Source organism: Hyaena hyaena, unplaced genomic scaffold, assembly GCF_003009895.1.
Source record: "Hyaena hyaena isolate Hyena2069 unplaced genomic scaffold, ASM300989v1 scaffold_821, whole genome shotgun sequence".
In the NCBI taxonomy this organism is placed as follows: Eukaryota; Metazoa; Chordata; class Mammalia; order Carnivora; family Hyaenidae; genus Hyaena; species Hyaena hyaena.
Window position 1 is genome coordinate 343,061 of NW_024081452.1, and position 22,840 is coordinate 365,900.

Below are 22,840 nucleotides of genomic sequence, written 5' to 3' on the forward strand. Positions count from 1 at the left end.
CCGGAATCGGGACATTCGAGAGGGCAGCCCCTCCCCAGACTTTCTCCCCTTACGGTCGCGGCGCCCACGTGACCGAGAGCTGGCCTCCACCGGCCCGCCCCTTTCGGCCGCTGCAGCCCACTTCCCGCTCGGGGTAAGTAAACCGCGGTTTTCCGCACCGCCCCAACCCCGCCCTCTTCCTTTCCCCTTCCCTTCACCACCCTCGGGCTCCCTCGCGCCAATCTCCCCGCTCCCCCATCCACCCCACCGGGCCCTTTGTACGTGCTCGGCGGCGTGCGAGCGCGCCCGGCACGTGACCCCGCCGAACGTGGCATTGTGTTATCACGTGACCCAGGTGCGTACGCGACGGAGCGGGGTGTGAAGATGGCGGACGAAGAGGCCGAGCAGGAGAGGTTGAGTCGCGGCGGAGGCGGCTGCGTCGCGGAGCTGCAGCGCCTGGGCGAGCGGCTGCAGGAGCTGGAGCGACAGCTGCGGGAGAGCCGCGTGCCGGCCGTGGACGCGGCCACGGAGTACTGTCAGCAGCTGTGCCAGGTGAGGGCGCCTAGGGGTCCCCTCCCCCTTTTCCCCAGCAAGAGAGGGGAAGAGGGCGAGCGAGCGCCTGGCGACCGAGCGGTGGTCGTCGCTTCTTTGGCATCGTTGGCGCCGCCGCCCAGGCGGGAGCGGGGAGTACGAGGAAGGCGCCTTTGTGTGTCTGCCGTTGTGGCGGTTGTTGTCGGCAGTTCTCGACTGGGGGAAGGGAGTTGTGGTCAGGGCGGAAAATCCCCCCGCCCCTTTCCTTCCCCGAACTCGGGACTGCGCGGTCCCAGAGGTTGAAGAGATGTAGACGGCCGAAGCCTGGAGCCCTCTTCGCCGCAGGGAGAGGGTAAGGGAGGAATGGAGGCCGGGTTCTCCCCCCCCTTTATTGTGCACTGGGGATTACCGCGCCCCCCGCCTCTGCGCCTCTGGTTTCCCACTCCGACGGGCCTCCGCCCCCACTGGTTTGATTCCTTTGCTTCCCCCTGCTTTCATGCGTCCCGCCCCCGGCCCCGTCCTCGCTGTCTCCCGGCCTTTGTTGTTCGAGTTTCGCCTTAGGACTGAAGGGGCCTTTGTTGACGTTCTGGGAGCAGTCCCCGCCGACCCCTTGTAGCTAGCCGAGACGTTCGGGGGTGGGGGGCGCAGAGGTGGTCTCTTCCTGTCTTTGCTTGCTTGGTGCACCACTTACATGGCGAAGGTTGCTCTCCTCGGTAGTGGAGAGGAGCTCTCCGTGTATCCTACGGTCGAAATGTTTTTGTGGGGCGGCTTTCCAGAGTCCGCTTCTCTTCTGCTTTCACCCTTCGAGGAGTACAGTTGCCTCTGCCCTTCCTCCCCCATCTCCCCACCACCCTTATTACTTGGATGCTTCCCTATTTGGCCTTCTGGTGAAAAGGAGAGAGGATTGAGGTCGTTGTGGACCTATGCTCAGGTCAATTTCAGACCTTTACTTCCTTTTCTTGCACAAGGACACTGCTTTCCAGTAACGGCGTTCTAATCAGGATTTGGAATGCTAATAACAGTGCTTGATAGCCATCGGAGAGTTTGAGTCTACATTTGGATTTAATTACAAACCCTCCAGTTACGTTTGAAATTTCAAGGTGCTGCTGCTGCTGGCTGTGGGGAAGATTTTGGCTAGGTTGTCGTCTTGAGGAGGAAAAAGACCATGTCTGTAGGTCACATTGAGAGTTTACTTGTGAATGTATCATTGTAGAGAAATTGTTTTGGAAAGATATTGAGCTTAAGCCGAACAATGGGAGGACCATTTTAGGATATTAGAATGGATTACATTTTCACCTAATTTTTCGTACCCAAGTTCTGAAATCTTTCCTTTATAAGATCAGGGATACTTGAACTCCTACAAAAAATTCAACATGCACGTTATTGTCACTAATTACTTGGTGGTAGTTCATTCATTATCTTAAAAACCTTGTGAGATTAAGTGGTGACTTTTCTAGCAGTATATGCAATGTGAAAGCTCCCCACTTAAGGTAATATAGGTCTAGTGAATACCTATGGCAAAATTAAAGATTCCATCATTCCTTTGAATCCTTGTTTTAAAGAATTGTTGAAATTTGCCAGTTTGACCTATCTGGGAGTACCAAATCATTGTTAATTGATCTTTCAGATATATTTATTTTAGATACAAAAGAATACTTGACACCTTTAAGAGGAAGTCTTTCATTTATAAGTAAAGTCTGATATTTAGTCTTTGAAAAGTATTAAAGTCTAGCTTTGCTGGAAGATACTTTTCAGATAGCAGTGTCCACTGATGGGTTTAAGACTAATTAATGTAAACACACTTGGCCAGCAGCATTTTAAAGCAAGATTAGTAATTCTGGGAAGAAGGAATTTCATGCAGGTTGGACTTAATTTTGAGTATATGCAACATCATAGTTACCACTTTCAAAAGTATTTTTAATGGATGAAGCAGCATTTCTTTTTATCAATATGAAAGGAATTTCCTGTATTCCTTTTAAGCAATTGGCCTTATAATATGTAAATAGTTTTTATTGACCAATGCTACAGGAAACATAATAAAACAAATATTGGGTTTGTGAATTTCAAGAATCATTAAATATTTCATGCACTAAAATGCATTTAATTTAAATGCATTTAAAAGTAATCTCCATTACTTGAACAGTTACAAAATGTATCTAATATTTGATCTCTCTAAAACATACTCTCTTGTTTCTTTTTTTTTTTTTTTTAAAGTAACCTGTTTGTTTTAGTGATCTCCTCAAATGGGAGTAACTTGAAACATAATTGTTTCTTTAAAATTGTATCCTAGCCATTATTACTTAACATTCTGATAGGAGTTGAGCAAAGCAGTTGTTAACAAAGCATTTATTGGAGCAATCTAAAAACAGTATTTGAAATGCTGGGAGCTAGAAATTATGTTCTGATTTCAAACGTTGAAATTAGCTTTTTCAATATAAGTGTTTCTTGTAAAACTGGGATATTTACGTGCTTCAAAAAGATTTGTCAGTGGGCTTCAGAGTTAATATTCTATACGTGTTAACACTTAGTGCTTGTGTAATCCTAACTTGCGTTTATTTTAAAAAATGAATTAGTTTTAAAAATGAATTGACTTATATTTTGAGTTTTTATCTCAACAAATGTTTCTGGAGAATATAGTGAAACCTACATAAGTAAAAGTTGCTTATGCATTCTAGTTAATAGATTCTCTTTTTTTCCTTTTGAATGAAGTACAGTAGATTGACTTCTGAGAAGTAAAATAAAAACAAAAGACATTAAGGTTTTTTTTGTTTTTGTTTTTGTTTTTTTTTTTTTTTTACTGTTAACAGTACTGTTTTCTTTATCTTGAGTTGGAAGTATGCCCCCCGCCCCACTTTACTTTTATACCTGAACATTTGCTTTAACTTAAGTAGGAGGAAGGAAAGGTGGGAAAGGATGAGCAGAAGAGAGGGCCTGTCAGAAAATAAAATATTTCCTTAAAATTTCCAAGCTAGCTTTAATCTGAGTAATGTAATTGACTTAATAATTTTCTTTTTTTTTTCTTTTTTTTTTTTTTTTTTTTTTTTTTTTTTTTTTTTTTTTTTTTTTGGTTTATTTACTTTGAGAGAGACAGAGAGAACCCACACTGGGGAGGGGCAGAAAGAATCCCAAGCAGGCCCTGTACTGCCAACACAGAGCCCATTTCTGGGCTCCAACTCCCCAGCCATGAGATCCTACCTGAGCAGAAGTCTGTCACTTAACCAACTGAGTCACCCAGGCGCCCTGACTTATTACTTTTCTTAAAATCCACTTAGAATAAGAATATAGGATAACCAGAAGTAATTTTTTGCATTTATTTGTGTCAGGATAATTACTGTATATAAAAATTGATTATAGTTAGAACTTCTTTGACTATTTTTTGTGTTAGACTTGGTCAGTATTCACTCACTCAACATTGTTAATGAAAACCTATACTGTAGGCCAGGCAGGTCTGGTCCCTGGCTTCAAGGAGCCTACAGTCTCTGAAGGAAGGTAAACAACTAATTGTAGTTAACTGTGATTTGTATCTTTTCTATTTCTGAGATCAGTGTAGTACAATGGAAAGTTATTTATTTGGGAGTTTAAACAGAAGCATTTCAATAGAATTATTCTTAAAGGATTTTAGAATAATTTAAGAAGTTAAGCCATTGTAGTAGTTGGAAGAATGATTTGTTGGGACATAATGTGTGTTGACAGCATTATATTACTGGGCTGGATGACTGGTTGATTAATACATGAATTGTGGCTGGTTTTGGTCATTTATCTTCTGGTGACCGATGATTGTTTAAAAAGATTGAATTGCACTTGTCGAAATAGGTTTGTATTTTGTATCTGCATACTTTCATTCGTATAAGCAGCGTTTCTCAACTGGCATAGTCTTTTTCCTACTGAAGCTCTTGAAAATCGGTGGGGTCAGTTGTTTATCATCTGCAGCATCGGTGGATGTGATAGTGGCATTTGGTGCCCATGGACGCAAATTTTCTGAGGTGCTCAGGACAGCCCCACCCCACTGAAAAGTATTCCTCTGCCTAAATACCCAGAGTATTCTTTTCAGGAACACAACAGAATGAAAAATAATATATTAAGAAGATTTTTTAAAGTTATGCTCTTTTTATGTTAAGGTAATATAGTTATCAAATGAAGAAATGTAGTTAATCTGGAACAGGTCTGGGTAAATGCTGACTGTATTTAAATTCACACTGAGCTTGAGGTCAAAATTTCTACTTCCTTTGTAGAAATTACAAGCAATTACTTAAACAATAACTAAAACAATTCATTTTTACTAAGGTAAGAGGGTAGCAATTTCAGCATCCTTTATTGTCCTGATTAAAGCAGAGATTTGACCTTTTGATATTAAAATTCTGCGCTTTTAAGAAAGCATTTAATGCAGACTAGTTTTAGCTGTTTAGCAGGGGATATAAGATACAGAAGATTCTAGTATATAAAATAATAAGATTTAAATAAAACTTCAAAAAGACAGTTGAAGAAGTAAAAAAAAAAAAAAAAAAAAAAAAAAATAAAATTTTTTTTTTTAAATTAATGGTAATTACTTCTTTGCTTTATTTGCCATTTCTTTTTTTTTTTTTTTTAATGTTTTTATTTATTTTTTTAGGAGAGAGAGAGACAGCGTGAGCAGGGGAGGGCCAGGGAGAGAGGGAGTCACAGACTGAAACAGGCTCCAGGCTCAGAACTGGCAGTCAGCACAGAGCCCGACGCGGGGCTCGAACCCACGAACCGCGAGATCATGACCCAAGCGAAAGTCGGACGCTTAACCGACTAAGCCACCCAGGCGCCCCCAGATTTACTTTTTTAATTCTGTTTTTTAAATTGAAAATGTACTGAAATGTTTTTTTTTATTCAAACAGAGAAAGGGCATACAACCAAAACTTGATCTTCTAACCCCAGACCTCCTGTCACCCTCCACAGAGACAGTCCCCCAATAGTTTTTATCCATCTTTCCAGAAATATATATTTGCCCCTTTTTAAAAGATGGGACATATTGCATACTGCCTCTTGCTTTTATTTGCCAAAAAATGTATCTTCGAGATCATTCCATAGTTGCTCATGTAAACCTGTATTTTCCTATTTTTAATGTTTATTTTTGAGAGAGAGAGTGAGTGAGCAGGGGAGGGGCAGAGAAAGAGAGGAAGACACAGAATCTGAAACAGGCTCCAGGCTCTGAACTGTCAGCACAGAGCCTGATGAATGCAGGGCTTGAACCCATGAATCACGAGATCATGACCTGAACTCAAGTCCACTGCTTAACTGAGTGGCCCACCCAGGCACCCCTTTGTTTTTCTGTTTTTAAACTGCATGGTAATTCCAGTCTGTGGTCATGTTTAAGCCATTATTAAGCCATTATTGGTGGCCATTTAGAAAAATGTTATTTTTTTTTTAATATTTTTTATTTATTTCTAGGAGAGAGAGAGAGAGAGAGTGTGAGCAGGGGAGGGTCAGAGAGAGAGGGAGTCACAGACTGAAACAAGCTCCAGGCTCAGAACTGGCAGTCAGCACAGAGCCCGACGCGGGGCTCGAACCCACGAACCGCGAGATCATGACCCAAGCGAAAGTCGGACGCTTAACCGACTAAGCCACCCAGGCGCCCTGAAAAATGTTATTTTTTATAATAATTTTAATAAATTGTTCAAAGTAGGAAGTAAGCACTTCTGGCTGGGGTATCAGAGAAATCTTTACTGAGATAGGATTTGAGCTGGGTCTTAGTACTTGTATTAATGAGTGCCTTATTGGTATAAGAAACAAAAACCAAAACTGTTAGGAGAGCTACTGAGTATTTAAATTATGTAGTTAAAATACTTTAGTGTGTATTTTAGTCTTATCTGTTTGATAGAGGTTGATTCTATTGCTTATCTGCATGTTCTCTTTATTATAGTGGTGTTTTGAAAATGCTCGCTTTCTTGAAAAAAGCTAGACTTTCTTCTTTTGATTATTAGAGGATATCTTAAGTTAATTTTTAGGACACTTCAGATCGGAAGAAAAGATGGCTTGCTTGTTAATTAGTGATAATTACTTTAGGTATTGAGGGAGTAGTAAGTCATTTAAACTTTAAAAGTGTAGGTAATTCTCAGGGGAAATAAATTTTTAAATGTTCATAATTAGTATGATTGCATATTAGAGATATTAAATTCTACTTTCCAAAATATGCTTAAACCAATTTTAGCAAAGGAAAACTTTACCAAATTTTGCTTGCCTCTTTCTTGATACTTTCTGGTCCTAAATTGAAATGGGGCAAGATAAGATATATTCTGCAGTTGCTCTTCATAATATTTTATATGACTAATCTACAAAACCAGGAGTCTTTGAAAATACATGTTCTTAACTATATGAAGTTGTTGCTGTATTTATGTGCGTTGAAATTCTGTCAAAGTTGAGAAATTACCATATTTTTTCCAACTCCTACACATAAATCCAGTTCATAAAATTAGCCAGCCACCATGAAAGGAACCTCACTTATAGAATGGAAAGATCGTTATTAATGTTTGTTACATACCCTCTGTATTGTTTTCGAGGAGAACCTCTTGATTGTTATTTCTCTTTCAGCCTTGTGAGTTGCACAGTACACCTCAGGAAAAAAAAAGTTACCTTCCCCCTCTTGACTTTTACATTACAAAAACTTAATGGTCTTTAAATATATATATATTTCGGCAAGAAACGTTAAAATTCAATTACATGTAACTTTTCTTTATTTTAGTTAGATAATTAAATTCCTCATGTGAGAGCATTAAGGGAGCTATAGAGCATTATGGAGTTCTCTGCCTTCAAAGCTCTTACAAAAATTAAGGCATATATTAAGTTAAGCAATAGTATTAGATTGTAAAGTATTGGTGGTAAATAGAATAAGTGGAGTATGAATTAAGACAACTAGATCATTTTGGAATTAATTCAGTAAAAATTAAGCAGGAAAGGGAAACACTATTTGCATTAGGTCTTGAATGAATTTAGATAACCAAACAGAAGTGGAAAGGATGGGAATACACACCCAGAAAAATGGAACAACTTCAAACTGGCATCTTGGAGGAAAATATCAGGAGTTGTGTTGAAAAATAGGATAGAAAAAATAAATTAGAAGCAGTCTAAGGGTTTAGGATCCAAACAAAGGAATTTTAATGAATCTTTGAAGTGTAGATAACATATGGTCACATTGACTGAAGACACCCCCTTCTAAATTTGAGGCATTGAAACAAGAAGTTTAGAATAATAAAACCTTTGCTGTTTGTTTTCTAAGTAGGCTCCATGCCCAACATGGGGCTTGAACTCACAACCCTGAGCTTGAGAGTCGCATACTCTACTGACTGAGCCAGCCAAACACCCCCAACTTTGTTTTTTCTTGAAGTATCTTGTGTCAGTTTTATTGCAGTGGGACTAACTACCCAAAAACATAGTAGCTTTAGAATAAGAGGTGTTTGTTTGGGGCTGGAACTCACAACCCTGAGGTCAAGAGTCACGTGCTCTAACAATTGAACGAGCCAGGTGCTCCAGAAGAATAGCTGTTTTTATTACTGTTCTCAAGTCTGTGGGTCTGTTGGGTGGTCTGCAGTCACCTGGTAGGTTGTCTGGGGCTGAATGGTCCCAGATGGTCTCACTCATTTGTCTTGTGTTTGTTAGGTGGGTTGGTCAAGGTTCCTGAGTTGAGTTGGCTCATCTGCTCCACTCTTATCATCTAGTGAGGTAACATAGGATTTCTTTATATGGGAGGAAGAACACAAGTTCTATTGCACGACTGTTTTTTTTTTTTTTTAATGTTTTTTAACTTTATTTCTGAGAGAGAGGGAGAGAGAGAGAGATAACATGAACAGGGAAGGGTCAGAGAGAGAGGGAGAGGGAGATACAGTATCTGAAACAGGCTCCAGGCTCTGAGCTGTCAGCACAGAGCCCGACGTGGGGCTCGAACCCATGAACCATGAGATCATGACCTGAGCTGAAGTCGGACGCTTAACCAACTGAGCCACCCACGTGCCCCTGCACGACTGCTTTTTAAACCTCTGCTTGTGTTGTATTTGCCATGGTCCCTTTGGGTACATACAAGTGGTCAAACCCAGCTTCTTTTGACTTTAGGAAGATGTGATTCTTGGGGGATCATTTATGTAATGATCTACCACATATCTCATTTTCCTTTATTCCCCATTGCAATTTCAGGCACTTTTGTAGGTCAAATAAAAAATTTTCCTCTCTGTAGCCCTGTAGCCTGTCTTTGCTTTTTTTTTTGGTCACTCATATTCTGTAATCAAAGCACATCTCTCTGTTCCTTTTCTCTTAGGTTAGCAAAAGACATTTTCATTCTTTTTTTTTTTTTAAGATTTATTTAACATTTATTTATTTATTTTGAGAGACAGAGAGAGCAGCACGTGTGTGAGGGAGGGGCAGAGAGAGAGGGAGAGAGAGGGAGTCCTAAGTAGGCTCCGAGCTATGGTGAGATCATGACCTGAGCTGAAATCAGGAGTCAACCACTTAACCAACTGAGCCACACCCAGGAGCACCATATAATCCGTTTACTAATCTCATTCTTTATTAAAAAAATTTTTTTAATGTTTATTTTTGACAGAGAGAGAGAGGGAGTGGGAGGGAGAGAGGGAGGGAAGGAGGGAGGGGCAGAGAGAGAGAGGGAGACAGAATCTGAAGTAGGCTCTGGGCTCTGAGCTGTCAGCACAGAGCCTGATGCAGGGCTGCAACCTACAAACTATTGGATCACGACCTGATCCAAAGTCAGATGCTTAACCAACTGAGCCACCCAGGCTCCCCTAGTCTCATTCTTTATATAGAAGAAGGATATACCTACTACATCACTCAAACTTTGGAAAATTTGTAGAATAACCTCTTTATTTGCAATAGTTCACCTTAATATAAAATTTGGTCATAATTTGGTGTTTTTGTTGTGCTGTCTATACATTGTACAGTCCAATAATAGCATCCTAGTTCTTATCCTAATCTTTGGCCTTCTTTTTTTCTTAACCGATGAACTTGCTTTTAAACTTTCTATTTATGAAATTCCCCCAATATCTTGCTTTTATCTCTCTACCTAATTGCCAGTCCAGTACTTATAACAGTGTTTCTCAAATTAGAGTTTGCAGAAACCCAAGAGAGTGAGTCTGTAGATCTTAGAGTTACAAGTTTTGACCTCAGCTGATAGTAAGATTAAGATGTTAATTCTTTAACTTCATCACTTAGTTGTCAAACTCAACTATCGCAAAACCATATATATCCTTACTATGTGTGATGCATTCTATTTTATTATTTTGAAAAGCTCCTCTTGATTTTATAGTCCACTGATAGTCATAACCAACAGTTTGAAAAATACTACTTTTAGGGGCATCACTGTGCTCAGTTTAGTAGTTAAGTACAAAGGTAGGCAGACCTGAGTTTATAAGGTGACCTTCTAGTCTTGCTGATTCAGAATATTCTTATATTTTATTTAGGAGGAGCATCAAAATTAAAATACAGTTTTAAGTTTACAGTGAAAGCTAGAAACTCTGCATTATGGCCGTAGAACCCAATTTGAGAAATACTGGTGCATAGGATAACATACAAATTTAAGCCTTAGCCCAGGACTCTCTTTGCTCTGTTGTTTACTTTTATCCATCCTTTCAGTGTTCAACAGGAACTTTCTGCTCCATCTAAATTGGTCTCTTCATTCCTTATAGCATACCTGTTCGTTTTATGTCCTTTGTGACTTGACTTAGAGGAGCAGTGTTATGTAGTAGAAAGCCAGATGGATTTCATTTCAAATATGAGCTCTTCAGTAGTCTGGACAAGATCTTCAGCTCATGCTTTCTATGAAAAATTAAGGCTGGGGTGAGAGTGAAGCTTGGAGTTGGAGGCTGGACTAAGCAAATTGAAGAGGAATGATATTTAATGTTCAGAACAGGTACTAATATTAGATGCTTTACTAACAGCAAATTGTTTAATCTGAAGACCTGTGAGATCATAGGATTAAATACCATTCGGTTTGTTTAAATGTCCCACTTAATCCAAATTGCCTCCTAGGATCTCATTGTTACTATATAATACATGTTTGGCATGACACTGAATCATTAGAAAATGTTAAATTTTATTAGGCATTTGTTTAGGAAGACAGATATTTGGTAATGGCTAAAATGAAGCAGTTCAATTATCTGGACACTGTATTCATGTGGAACATTCGGCATCCTTATTGATGCTTGACATAGGCAATAATATATAACTTTATATACTCTTTAGATAACTTTATAACTCTTAGATACAGGTTTTGTATTTATAAAGAAGTAATCTAAATTTAAAAGTGGTAATTAATAATTGACTTGATTCCTACCACAGTTTTATGAGGATATTTGGAAGTTAGCATATCAGATATTTAAATTAAGTCCTGTAGTAATTGTGATTTACCAAGGTTATTTGAAGCAGATATTTGTGGTGTTTTAAAAATATTTTTAATTAAAAAAATTTTTTAGTGTTTACTTATTTTTGAGAGAGAGAGAGACATAGTGTGAGCAGGGGTTGGGCAGAGCGAGAGAGGGAAACACGAAATCTGAAGCAGGCTCCAGGCTCTTAGCTGTCAGCACCAAGCCCACGTGGGCCTTGAACTCGCAAACCATGAGATCATGACCTGAGCTGAAGTTGGATGCTTTACAGACTGAGCCACCCAGGTGCCTCTGTAATTTTTTGGGAGAGTGAATACACCTGTGTGGATGCGGGGCGGGGTGGGGGGGGGGGGGGCAAGTAGAGGGAGAGAGAATTTTATTTTTTAAGTTTATTTATTTATTTTGAGAGACAGTGAGCGTGCGAGCACAAGTTGGAGAGGGGCAGAGAGAGGGAGACAGAGAATCCCAAGCAGGCTCCATGCTGTCAGCCCGGAGCCTGGTGCAGGGCTTGAACTCACAAACCGTGATATCATGACCTGAGCTTAAATGAAGAATTGGATGCTTAACTGACTGAGTCACCCAGGTGTCCTTATTTATTTACTTTTGAGAGAGGGGCAGAGAGAAAATTTCAAGCAGGTCTGCACTGACAGTGCAGATGTAGGGCTTGAACTCATGAACTGTGAGATCATGACCTGAGCCAAAATTAAGAGTCAAGTGGTTAACCAATGTAACCACCCAGGTGCCCTGCAGATATTTGTGATTTTTGAAAGACAATTACTTCCATTAAATAGGAATGATTTTACTGCCTTTTTAGGTGAGCTATTATTATCATCAAAACCAGGTGTTTAGAATTTTATTTTATTTATTTTAGAGAGAAAGAAGCGTACACTTGAGCTGGGGAGTAGGGCAGAGGGGGGAGAGAGAGAGAATCTTAAACAGGCTTCATGCTTCGCTTGGAGTCCTGTCCTGTGACCCTGGTATCATGACCTGAGCCAGAATCAGGAGGGGCACTCAACTGACTGAACCACCTAGAGGCTCCTAGAATTTTATTTACTCCAAATTAATAGCTTACATTTTGTATTTTCTGTATAAGCGTTTGTACATATTCTTGATCTTTCCCTAAGTTTTGCAAATATGGTCTCAGTCAGTGAAAATCCTGAAACATCACATGTTTAACTGAAAAGCATTAACATTTTGTCAATTCATATTCTGCAAAATACAAATTGTAATTTAATTTTTTTGAATAAAGCTTTCACAAAATTATATCTCTACAGAATAAAACATAGTGTTTAATAAAGTACTTGTTAAAGTCGATACTTAAGTAGTTTGAATTTTGTGACGTACCATGACTTATCCAAACCATATTTGTGTAACTTTATTTTAAAGCTCTGTTAGGGAAATTTAAAAACAAGTATTGCCTGCCTAAAATGGGGTATTACACCTAACAACAGATACTATGAATGCAATTGGTATCCTCAAATTGATCGTGAAGTTCTTGGTTAGTATGAAGATATTTTGTAGGAAACAGTTCAGAATACTTGTGTCATAACTAGTGTGTCTTTAGTAATTAAGAATTCACCCTAGTATGTAAAATTGAGTATGTTGGCAAGAAGTGAGTCAGACCTAGCATATTCAATATTATGACTTGTTTATAAAATATTTCTGAAAAGGTGACCTGATGTAGTAAATGCTAAGGAGAAATTAAGAAAAATTTTTTTTAATGTTTATTCATTTTTGAGAGACAGAGCGCAAGCAAGGGAGGGGCAGAGAGGGAGATTTTGAAGCAGACTCCAGACTCTGAGCTGTTAGCACATTGCCTGATGTGGTGCTTGAACTTACAGACTGTGAGATCGTGACCTGAGCCGAAGTTGGAAGCTTAGCCAATTGAGCCACCCAGGCATCCCAAAGAGAAATTATTATTATTATTATTATTTTTTAATGTTTTATTTATTTCTATGAGAGAGAGAGAGACAGCCTGAGCAGGGGAGGGTCAGAGAGAGAGGGAGTCACAGACTGAAACAGGCTCCAGGCTCTGAGCAGGCAGACAGCACAGAGCCCGAAGCGGGGCTAGAACCCACGAACCGCGAGAACATGACCAAAGCGAAAGTCGGACGCTTAACCGACTAAGCCACCAGGCGCCCCAAGAGAAATTATTTTTAACACAATAAGACATCTGAGGATTTGCCTATCTTCAGTAAACCATTTGTGGTGTTTGCCCCCCCCTTCAAATCATCTTTTATAGATGTTGTTTTACTTGAAAGAAACTCTGCTCTTTACATCCAGTCTTTAATATATACTTAGTTTGACAGACCATTAGATAATGTGAATTAATGGCTTGGATTCTAAGGACACTGCTTTTAATTCTCACAAAATTGTTTATTGTGACCCTAGGCATGCTACTTATAATTTTTCTTTGTTTCTTTATCCTTGAAAAGGAAACGATACAGACCTTCGTTGTAAGAATTGATAGAAGGACAGTTATTTTAAATGATTGTTAAAATATAAAAACATTTTCATTTACACTTAGAGACTACTTTGGAAACACCTTTGATGTTTTATATATAATGACCCAGCATAATTTGAAAACAATAATTTTGTTATTTTCAATACCATCTATTAACATCACTTTGAAAAATAACATTTAATTACTGATTTACCCAATTTTTGAAGTCTGTATTCTAGGAAGGTGGAATTCGATCTTAAAATTGATTAAAAAAATCTTTTGATTTTGGTGGTGTGAAGGGGGAGAGATTACTTTGTAATCCTGTATGGCTTTACCATTGAAACCTTTCCTTTGTCCACAGTTTGAAAACTGGGATTGGAGAGGCATGGAATGAGAGAAGGTATACTACATTGTAACTAAAAGTATAGATTTTGAACTAAAACTCCCTTTTGGACTTCAGGCTTGCTTTTGTGTCTATATCCTCATCTACAGCCTGGAGGTAGTAAGATCTGTGTTCAGGCTGTTGTGTAATTTAAGGCATAATGTTTGCTGATCACTTTGTATATTATGATGCTGGAAGTACATAGTAAATGCTAGCATATCATGCACTTAAGAGGGCTTGATCTGGAATTGTCCTTCATAAAAGAACATTAATCTTAATGTTAATAAAATACTCTTTAGTTTATTATCTAGATAGTGGTTTTAAAAAACTAAAAAAAAATTGTTAAGGGAACTCCTTCCCTATACCTCAGAGTCTTACTTGATATCTTGATATGTAAAACAGTAAAGTTTGACAAAGGCTGATCTAGCATATAAACAGTATCATTGCCAAGGATTACAAAAGGGTTTCAGGCATACTTCTTTTCTGACATTATTTTCTTAAACAAGTGGAATTTTTCCCCCTTATTTTTCTTAATTTTACTACTTATCTGTATTCTGGTGAGGAATAATGAATGACATAATAAAGACATCACTAAGAATTTTCATGTATTTAATTTTTAAAGAGTTTTAGTTGTGCTGCTTACTTTTGTTTTACATAGTATGGCACATTAAATAAACTCATATTTTTGGCACCTAAGATTTAAAATAAATTTATTTCTCTGGAAGCATGGCACAGACATGTATATTGTCTGAATAGTGAAATTGTGCCTTTTCAGGGGAACAATAAATGTTAAATAATAGTGAAACTTAAAACAATTTTTTTAAATAGTGAAACTTACACACAAATAGTTCTATACTTACTCATTGCTAAGGTTTAAATCTTTTAAAGTTTATTGAGAAGACCTGCGGCATCTTACACATTCCCCCAGATCTTCATCTTACTTTCTCTGGAGCTTTCATTTTCTTCCTAGGGTTTCCAGAGAGGTGGGATTTTCCCAGGAAAGTGGATCTTTTCATTAGCGCAGCTAATTCTCCACCCCCTCAGAGAACCTTTCCACTTTTCCTGTGTCTTCATCATTTTTCTTTCCATCATTCCTGACCTTCAACCTGCAGATATGTGTGTCTTTCATCTTTTTGCCTTGTTGTCATTTATCTTTTTTCTCCCTTTCTCTTTAAGTCTGTTTTGAAAGAAAGGGGGAGAGTGGTAGTGGGGAAGGGGTAGAGAGAGGGAGAGACAGAATCCCAAGCAGGTTCTGCACTGTTACTGCAGAGCCCAATGGGGCTTAAACTCAAAAACCATGAGATCATGACCTAAGCTGTGATCAAGAGTTGGATGCTTAAACGACTGAGCCCACTCAGGTGCCTCTGTTGGTCATTTATATTAAGATTTTTTCCATTTTCTTTAAGCCAGTCTGTCTCTTCACATATGAGACTTCCACCTTAAAAAGAGGTGTTTTAACTGTTTTCTACTCTTTACTGCCACAATTCTTGGAAAAGTACCATATGTGTTGTCTTTATTTCTTACCTTCCTTTGCAGTTTGGATTCTACCCATTGTGCTAAAGAAAAATGTTTGTTTTAAAGGTCATTTGCTCAGCATATCTATAATACTTTATTAAATGTAGACCCAGGTAGCAATCCAGCAGCTCAGAATACTTCACATGCCAGCGTTGTTTTTAAGAAAATGTAATTGTCCACATTTAAAAAATTACAAGCTTTGGAGCGCCTGGGTGGCTCAGTCGGTTATGTGTCTGATTCTTGATTTCAGCTCAGGTCATGTCACTTTGAGTCCGAGCCCCACATCAGGCTCTCTCCTGTCATCACAGAGCCTGCTTTGGATCCTCTGTGTCCTCCCTCCCACTCTCATGTGTGCATTATCCTTCTCAAAAATAAACATTTATTTAAAAAGTTGTAAGCTTTGGGGCACCTGGGTGGCTTACTTCAGCTGAGGTCATGATCTCACGGTATGAAAGTTTGAGCCCTGCATCTGTGCCTACAGCTCAGAGCCTGGAGCTTTCTTCAGATTCTGTGTCTCCCTCTCTCTCTGTCCCTCCTCTACTGTCTATCTGTCTCTCTGTCTCAAAAATAAACATTAAAAAAGGTTTATAAAAAGTTATAAGCTTTCATAATGAAATGTGGATGTTTGGCTTACTCTTGGAAAGTCAGGAATCTGGCAGTATTGGACTCATTCATGGCTACAGCTGAAATGGCTTGCCTGCTCAGCCCCTTGGGATTTTAAATGTTTGTGATCTTATCTTAAGTTTATTTCCCTTCAAATTTATTTACATTGCTCTCCTAATCTCCTACCTTTGTGATTGCTCCTTAGTCATCTTCACTGACTCTTACTTTCACCTGCTACAATTGCACAGTGATTATTAGCTACCATTGATACATTTAAAAGACTAGATTCACTATTTCAGAATTTTTTTTGTGCCATTTCCTCGAATGTTCTTTTCTTCCTTGCACTTCTCATGAGTAACCCTCAACCATTTTTCCCACTTTATCATCATGTCTGGGATTGATTCTCATCAGAAAGTGGCCCGTGATGCCCTACTTGATAATCCATGGCTTCCATATTAATCTTCAGTAGTCATCCACTCTGACAGCATCCTCTGTCACTCACTCTGGATAGCATTTCCAGGTATCCATTCTTTATTTTGTTTTTAAATTTTGTTTTGTTTTTTGAGAGAGAGAGCATAAGTGCCAGGGAGGTGTGTGTGTTGGGGGGGGGGGCAGAGGATCTGAAATGGGCTCTGTGCTGACAGCAGAGAGCCCAGTGTGGGGCTTGCACTCATGAGCTCCAACATCATGAGCTGAGCCAAAGTCAGATGCTTAATCGACTGCACCACCCAGGTGCCCCAGTATCCATTAATTTCAGACCTTACTATTCTTCTTAGCTCTTGGCTCTTATTTCCAGCCCCCTTTGGAACTCTTCCTCGTAGAGTTCAGCAGGTTTTTCTACTTAAATGTGTTTGAAATTATACTCATCACTCTCCCTTACATTCTTTCACTCCTGCGAAATAGAAAGGCTGTTGGAGACATTTCCCCCACTCACACTTAAACTTAAGTTTTGAAAGCTTGAGTCATTTTTAACTCCTCCTTTCACCTCCGTAATCTTAGTCACCAAATTCTATTGATTTTATTCATGCACTGCTTCCTGTAGCCTTCTCTGGCTGGATCTGATATATTAACCAGCCATTTAGTTTCTTGCAGCAAAAAAATAAAGATCTTTTTTTCACGAAGGTACTTTTCTGTCTTCCATTCTCTTCTCCAGTCTATCTTCATATTGTCGCTAAGATAATCAGTTATCTTTTCAGAGCATAGTTATCATATGCTTTTCTTAAGGATTTTATTAATTTAAAAAATTTTTAACAATCATCTTTTTAAATTAAAAAAGCTTTATTTAGTTTTGAGAGAGAGAGAGCGAGACAGCGTGAGCTGGGTGAGGGCAGAGAGAGAGGAAGACACAGAATACGAAGCAGGCTCCAGGCTCTGAGCTGTTAGAATAGAGCCAGATGTGGGGCTCGAACTCAAGAGCTGTGAGATCATGACCTAAGCCAAAGTTGGACACTTACATGACTGAGCCACCCAGGCATTCCTTGTTAAAGACTTTAAAAGGCAGCCCAGTGTTGAAGACTTCAGGTTCTGGGTTAGATACCATGAGGTAGAAATCCCAGTTCTACCATTTATTAGCTGTGGGTTCACTTTCTTAACTTATTAAAGGAGGATAATACCTACTTCATAGGGTTGTGAGGATTAAATGAGGCATCAGCACAATGCCTGTCACATCAGTAAGCACCACATGAGATGCTTTTCCATGAAAAATAAAATTCAAGCTCACTTGCCTTACATTCAGATATATGACCTGGCTCCCAAGGTACCAGCTTGGCTAATTGGAAATCATATCTCTTATTTCTCTGTAGCCTTAGGTCTTTATGTTTTGTTTATACTACAGTTTTCACGTCCTCCCTCTCCTCCGTGCTTTGGTTTTAGCTTTTTCCTTTAGTGTTTCCTCTTACCAACTCCATGTCTCTACATTTCTTTCCCTCAATCTGTGATAAAATTATTAGGTATTAAATTTCTAGTGAGCCTTTCCTACACTCCTAAATGGATTTAATGACATTTTCTTTATATTAGACTCTTTTTCTGGCTTTTATCATAGTTTCTTTGTATTATGATTGTATGTGTTTCCTCAGCTTACTCCTAAATTGGTACTTCTTAAAAACAGGGGCCATGTCTCTTATTTTACTGAATCATAGTTAATTAAATCTGTTGAATGTATGTCTCCTCTTTTTCCCTTGAATAGATGTTTTAATTATTGGAGGGGAGAGTGAATTTTGTGCTCCTAAGAGGCTGTTACGTACTGAAATTAGGTTTCTTTTGACTACTTTTATTTCATCTTAGTTCTCACATTAGGTATCAGGGTTCAGGCAAGGACTTAGTTGGGTCAAATACATACAGTTCTTATAAAGCAAACATGAGTATATGATCAGTAAGAGTCATTTTAATAGCTTACATTTATTAAATTCTGACTGTGTGCCAGGAGCTATTAAAAATGTGTGTATTTGCGTGACGTGTGTGTGTGTTGGGACAAGAAAGGGAGAGAGATTGAGATTGAGAGATGAACTCAATCCTCAACAACACTCTGAAATAGAATTACGATTCCTTTTTTTTTCAAAAAATTTTTAATGTTTTTTTAAAATTTATTTTTGAGCGAGAGAGAGGCAGCGTCAGCAGAGAAGGGTCAGAGAGAGAGGGAGATACAGAATCTGAAACAGGCTCTAGGCTCTGAGCTAGCTGTCAGCACAGAGCCTGACGCAGGGCTTGAACCCACAAACTGTGAGATCATGACCTGAGCTGAAGTTGGACGCTTAACCGACTCAGCCACCCAGGCACCCCATGATTCCTATTTATAGGAGACTGCTAAGACACAGAGAAGTAGAATAACTTGGCTAAGTCAAGTAACTAGGATTTAATGTTTAAAAAATAAAAACAAAACCCAAATTAAATATTTTTTTTTTCTTTTCAAGAGGAATACTTAAGTGTTATTTTTTGACATTTCTTTTAGGGCGCAGAGGGAATTTACATAAACTTGAAGAATTTGATTTCTTTTTTTCTCTTTTTAAATTTTATTTATTTATTTTGAGAGAGAGAGCCCGAGCAGGGGAGGGGCAGATAGCAAGAATCCCAAGCAGGCTCTGCACTGCCAGCTCAGAGCTTTATTGGGGCTTGAACTCGTGAACCAGGAGATCATGACTTGAGCTTAACCAACTCTACCACCCAGGCACCCCAGAAATTTGAAATTAAAACTTTAAGAAAGCAGAATAATGAATGTAAGCTTTTTACTATTGTATTAGAGATTAATTACTAGCTTTATTTAAGAACATGTTAATTAGGGTTCTTTAGCAATTGTGGGAATTTTATTAATTTTGAATTTATTTGAGTATGAGTCTTTTAAAGGTAATTGATGCAGGGTGCCTCAATCCATTGAGTGTCTCTTGACTTCAGCTCAGGTCATGATCCCAGGGTAGTGGAATTGGCCCATGTCAGGCTCTGCCCTGAGTATGGAGCTTGCTTGGGATTCTCTCTTTCTCCCTCTGTCCCTCTCCCTCACTTCTGCTCTCTCACTCTTTCTAAAATAAAAAACTTACTAAAAAATAAATAAAAATTTATAAAGGTAATCAATTGATATTTATCAACTATAATGGGAACAACTAGTTAAAGAAATTGGTTTCTAAGCTCTACATATAACTAAGTTCATTTCTTTATTTTATTAGATTAAAAAAACCTGCATTTGTGATGTGTTTTGTCTCTTTATTTGGCATACAGAAGTACCTAAAAGTCACGGGATAAAATCGGGTCATTGTCAACATCTGTGATATTTAAGCTGCTTTTAACTGGGTATTCTGCCAGTAAACATTTGAGTATGAAACCTCAATATAGGAATGTCTATGTATTTATATACTGTAGTCCCCCTCTTATCCACTATTTCACTTTTCTTACAGTTTCGGTTACCCATCGTCATCTGTTGTCCAGAGCAGATTATCCTCCTTCTGACATATAGTCAGATCACAGTACCTATATCATTCATCTCACTTTGTCTCATCACATAGGCATTTTACAGTTTTATCCTAAGAAGAAGGATTAGTACAGCACAATAAGATATTTTGAGAGACTGTGTATGCACACTCCACATATACCTACTATTACAGCTTATCTAATTACTTCAGTCTGTGTACTAAATTATAAAGTTTGTTTTAGATAAATGCAATAGAAAAGGTTCCCCCCTCTTTCTGTCCTTCTCTGTATATTCTCTTTCTTTGAAAACCACTGGTTTAGGGGCGCCTGGGTGGCTCAGTCGGCTGAGTGTTCAACTTCGGCTCAGGTCATGATCTCACGGTTCGTGGGTTCAAGTGCCATGTCGAGCTCTGTGCTGACAGCTCAGAGCCTGCAGCCTGTTTTGGATTCTGTGTCTCTCTGCCCCTCCCCCATTCATGCTCTGTCTCTCTCTCAAAGATGAATAAATGTTAAAAAAAAATTTTTTTGTAAACCAGTTGTTTATAGTGCTATGAGGAGCTGAGATTTTTGAGATCTATTATTAAATATAATAACATACCTGATTTATTTTCCCCATTTTCAGAGTGTACTGAAGAAATGACAGCAGTGACAGAATTCTTTAATTATCGTATTTTAGTCACATTTGATGTCATGTGTATTTCCAATTTATTGTTTTTGTCATGCTTTACTCTTCATGAAGATACCTGAATACCAAGTCTGCCGGTTATCAGATTCCCTGTCAGCTCTAAATCAACTCTTACTTGCTCTGTGATATTGGAGCTTGACCCTTTAAGCATTTCTTCTTTGATTGATGTTAAACTTTGTCAGTAGAGGATGCTGAAGGGACACTAAACAAGGAAGGGGTTTCTGTTGTTTCTTGTTCCTTCTGTGTAGCTACCAGTGGCACAGATATGGGAACATCCAGTGGTCCTCTGCCCCACGTGAATGCCCACAGTAGACACACTTTTGGTAAACTCACAGCTCCAGCTCCAACTGAGTGACCACCTCACCAGTTCCTCTGTTGTGGACATTGCACACCCCAGACATCATGTCTTCTTCCTGGAGATCTAGCAGCCAACACCCCAACTCCCCCTGCACATCTGCTTATACCACAGAGGGTTGTTTTCCCGTGGCCCTCCCTGTGCAGTCACTGCTGGGTTAGGCTCCCAGGTTTCCCTTTGTATGCTCACTAACCAGCCTGTTAGGCCCACGCAGCTCAACCTGGTGAACTTCTGTGCCATCCAGTAGGCTGCAATCACACCTTCTCTTTGATTCATACCCTGGTTCTGGGGAAGGGCCTTTGTTCCTGCCGTGGGTATTCTTGCTCAGTCCTCTGGTATTCTTTAGTATTCTCTGTACTTGTTTATATATGTTACTCCTCTGTTGTAATTAATAATTCTTTAAGTGAAACTTTCCCTTTCCAAATTACTATGTGGTTCCTTTTTCTTGGTTGGACCCTATCTGATGCAACAGGCTAAAATGAAATAAATTACACACTATACTTAGACATTAAACCTATGGATTAGTACTAGTACTTTTTCCCTCATATCCATGGCACCATCACCTAGTTCACGGAAACTAAGTTTAGTATTAATAAAATAACTATGGCTGTAAAATTCATTTATTCATTCTACTGGGATTATAATTCTGCAAGACTCATCCTTAAAAGTCACTGGTGCCAAAAATTGTTACAATGAAGGAATAGAATAATTGTGTAAGTGTGCTTTCATAGTTAAATATGTCCCTAAACAATCTAAACATCAAGTGAGAACTTTTCAGTCCTGTTAAGTTATTAGCATATCTGATAGCACAAAAATTTCTATCTGGTCTTTTTTTTTGAATAAACTAACAAATGACAGTCATGTGAATTACCGTTTAAAAATTTACCCAAATAGGAGGTTGGATTAATAGAAAATCACACCTCGGGTGCCTGGGTGGCTCAGTCGGTTAAGTGTCTGACCTCGGCTCAGGTCATGATGACATGTTTTGGGAATTTGAGCCCTTCATTGGGTTCTGTGCAGACAGCTAGCTCAGAGCCTGGAGCCTGCTTCAGATTCTTTGTCTCCCCCTCTCTCTAACCCTCCCCTGCTTGCACTCTCTCTCTCTCAAAAATAAACAAACATTAAAAAAAAAAAAAAAGTACACCCATACTCCCAGAGGATGCGGGACTGGTAAAGCAACAAGACACAGAAGTGCTGTTGTGACTAATTTCTTAGTAGTGCTAACCTATTAAATGTTTTACTTGTAGACCTCTAAATTTGATCATCATTTTCATATTTGAGTTTTCTCTTGAGTTTTTAAAATCAGTAGCTTTGCTAATTTTAAGATCTTTTCCTATCTTTCATAACATTTGCCACTTACCTGCAGTTATTTCTGGGCAGTTGATTAAAGTGTCCTGTTAATACCTCCTTCAATTCCCAGGAATTTGTTTCAATTCAGTGGATACTGGATTTCTGATTTCTATGCTGTCATTTGTGCACCCTAGTTCTAGCTTTCTCTTTGAAGCTGTGATAATGTATTTAAAATAAATGATAATGTCTCCAGAAATTGAAGGAGGAAAGAATAAAATTGATTATTGATTCTATAGCAACATTTGTTAAATCTGTATCCAGTAGCCTTTATACTGGTGCAGAAGTAATGAATCTGTATATTGCATTAAATAAATTATGTCATTTATAGTAAAGTCAATAAAACAGTAGGATACCAAAATCTTGTTTGAGGGGTTTCCTACCTCCTGGTCCTAACTGCTTTAACTTCACTATTTGTGACAACTTTGGGTAGAGATATAATTGAAGATAAAACTGATAGCTCTGGCTCTGTAGATGATCTTCCCAATGGAACATTTATCTAGTTACTATTTTAAGTAAGTTTATTTTTATATTTTAAAGAGTTGATTTTTATTTTTGAGAGAGAAAATATGCAGGGGAAGGGCATAAAGAGCGAGAGCGAGCAAGCGAGACATACACAGAATTTGACCCATCAACCATGAGATCATGACCTGAGCCAAAGTCAGACGCTTAACTGACTGAGCCACCCAGGTGCCCCTAAAAGTTTATTTTAAGAGAGAGCACAGTGGGGGAGGGGTAGAGAGAATCCCAAACA

At 38.7% G+C, this 22,840-nt stretch overlaps 1 protein-coding gene and 1 long non-coding RNA gene across 3 annotated transcripts in view; one reads left to right on the top strand and one right to left on the bottom strand.

Moving 5' to 3' along the window:
* Nucleotides 1–325: 325 nt before the first annotated feature.
* Nucleotides 326–22,840, top strand: part of ZNF292 (zinc finger protein 292) — a 96,740-nt gene continuing 74,225 nt past the window's right edge. For both annotated transcript variants that reach the window (XM_039219425.1, XM_039219426.1), the window contains exon 1: nt 326–531. In XM_039219425.1, coding sequence (XP_039075356.1) covers nt 364–531 — 168 coding nt within the window. In that variant the 5' untranslated portion in view covers nt 326–363. The remainder of the gene's footprint in view (nt 532–22,840) is intronic.
* Nucleotides 8,036–20,847, bottom strand: LOC120221832. Its single transcript, XR_005525906.1, has 3 exons — nt 20,298–20,847; nt 10,169–10,293; nt 8,036–8,185 (listed from the first exon to the last, which is right to left on the bottom strand). It is a non-coding gene; the product is annotated as an uncharacterized LOC120221832 (long non-coding RNA).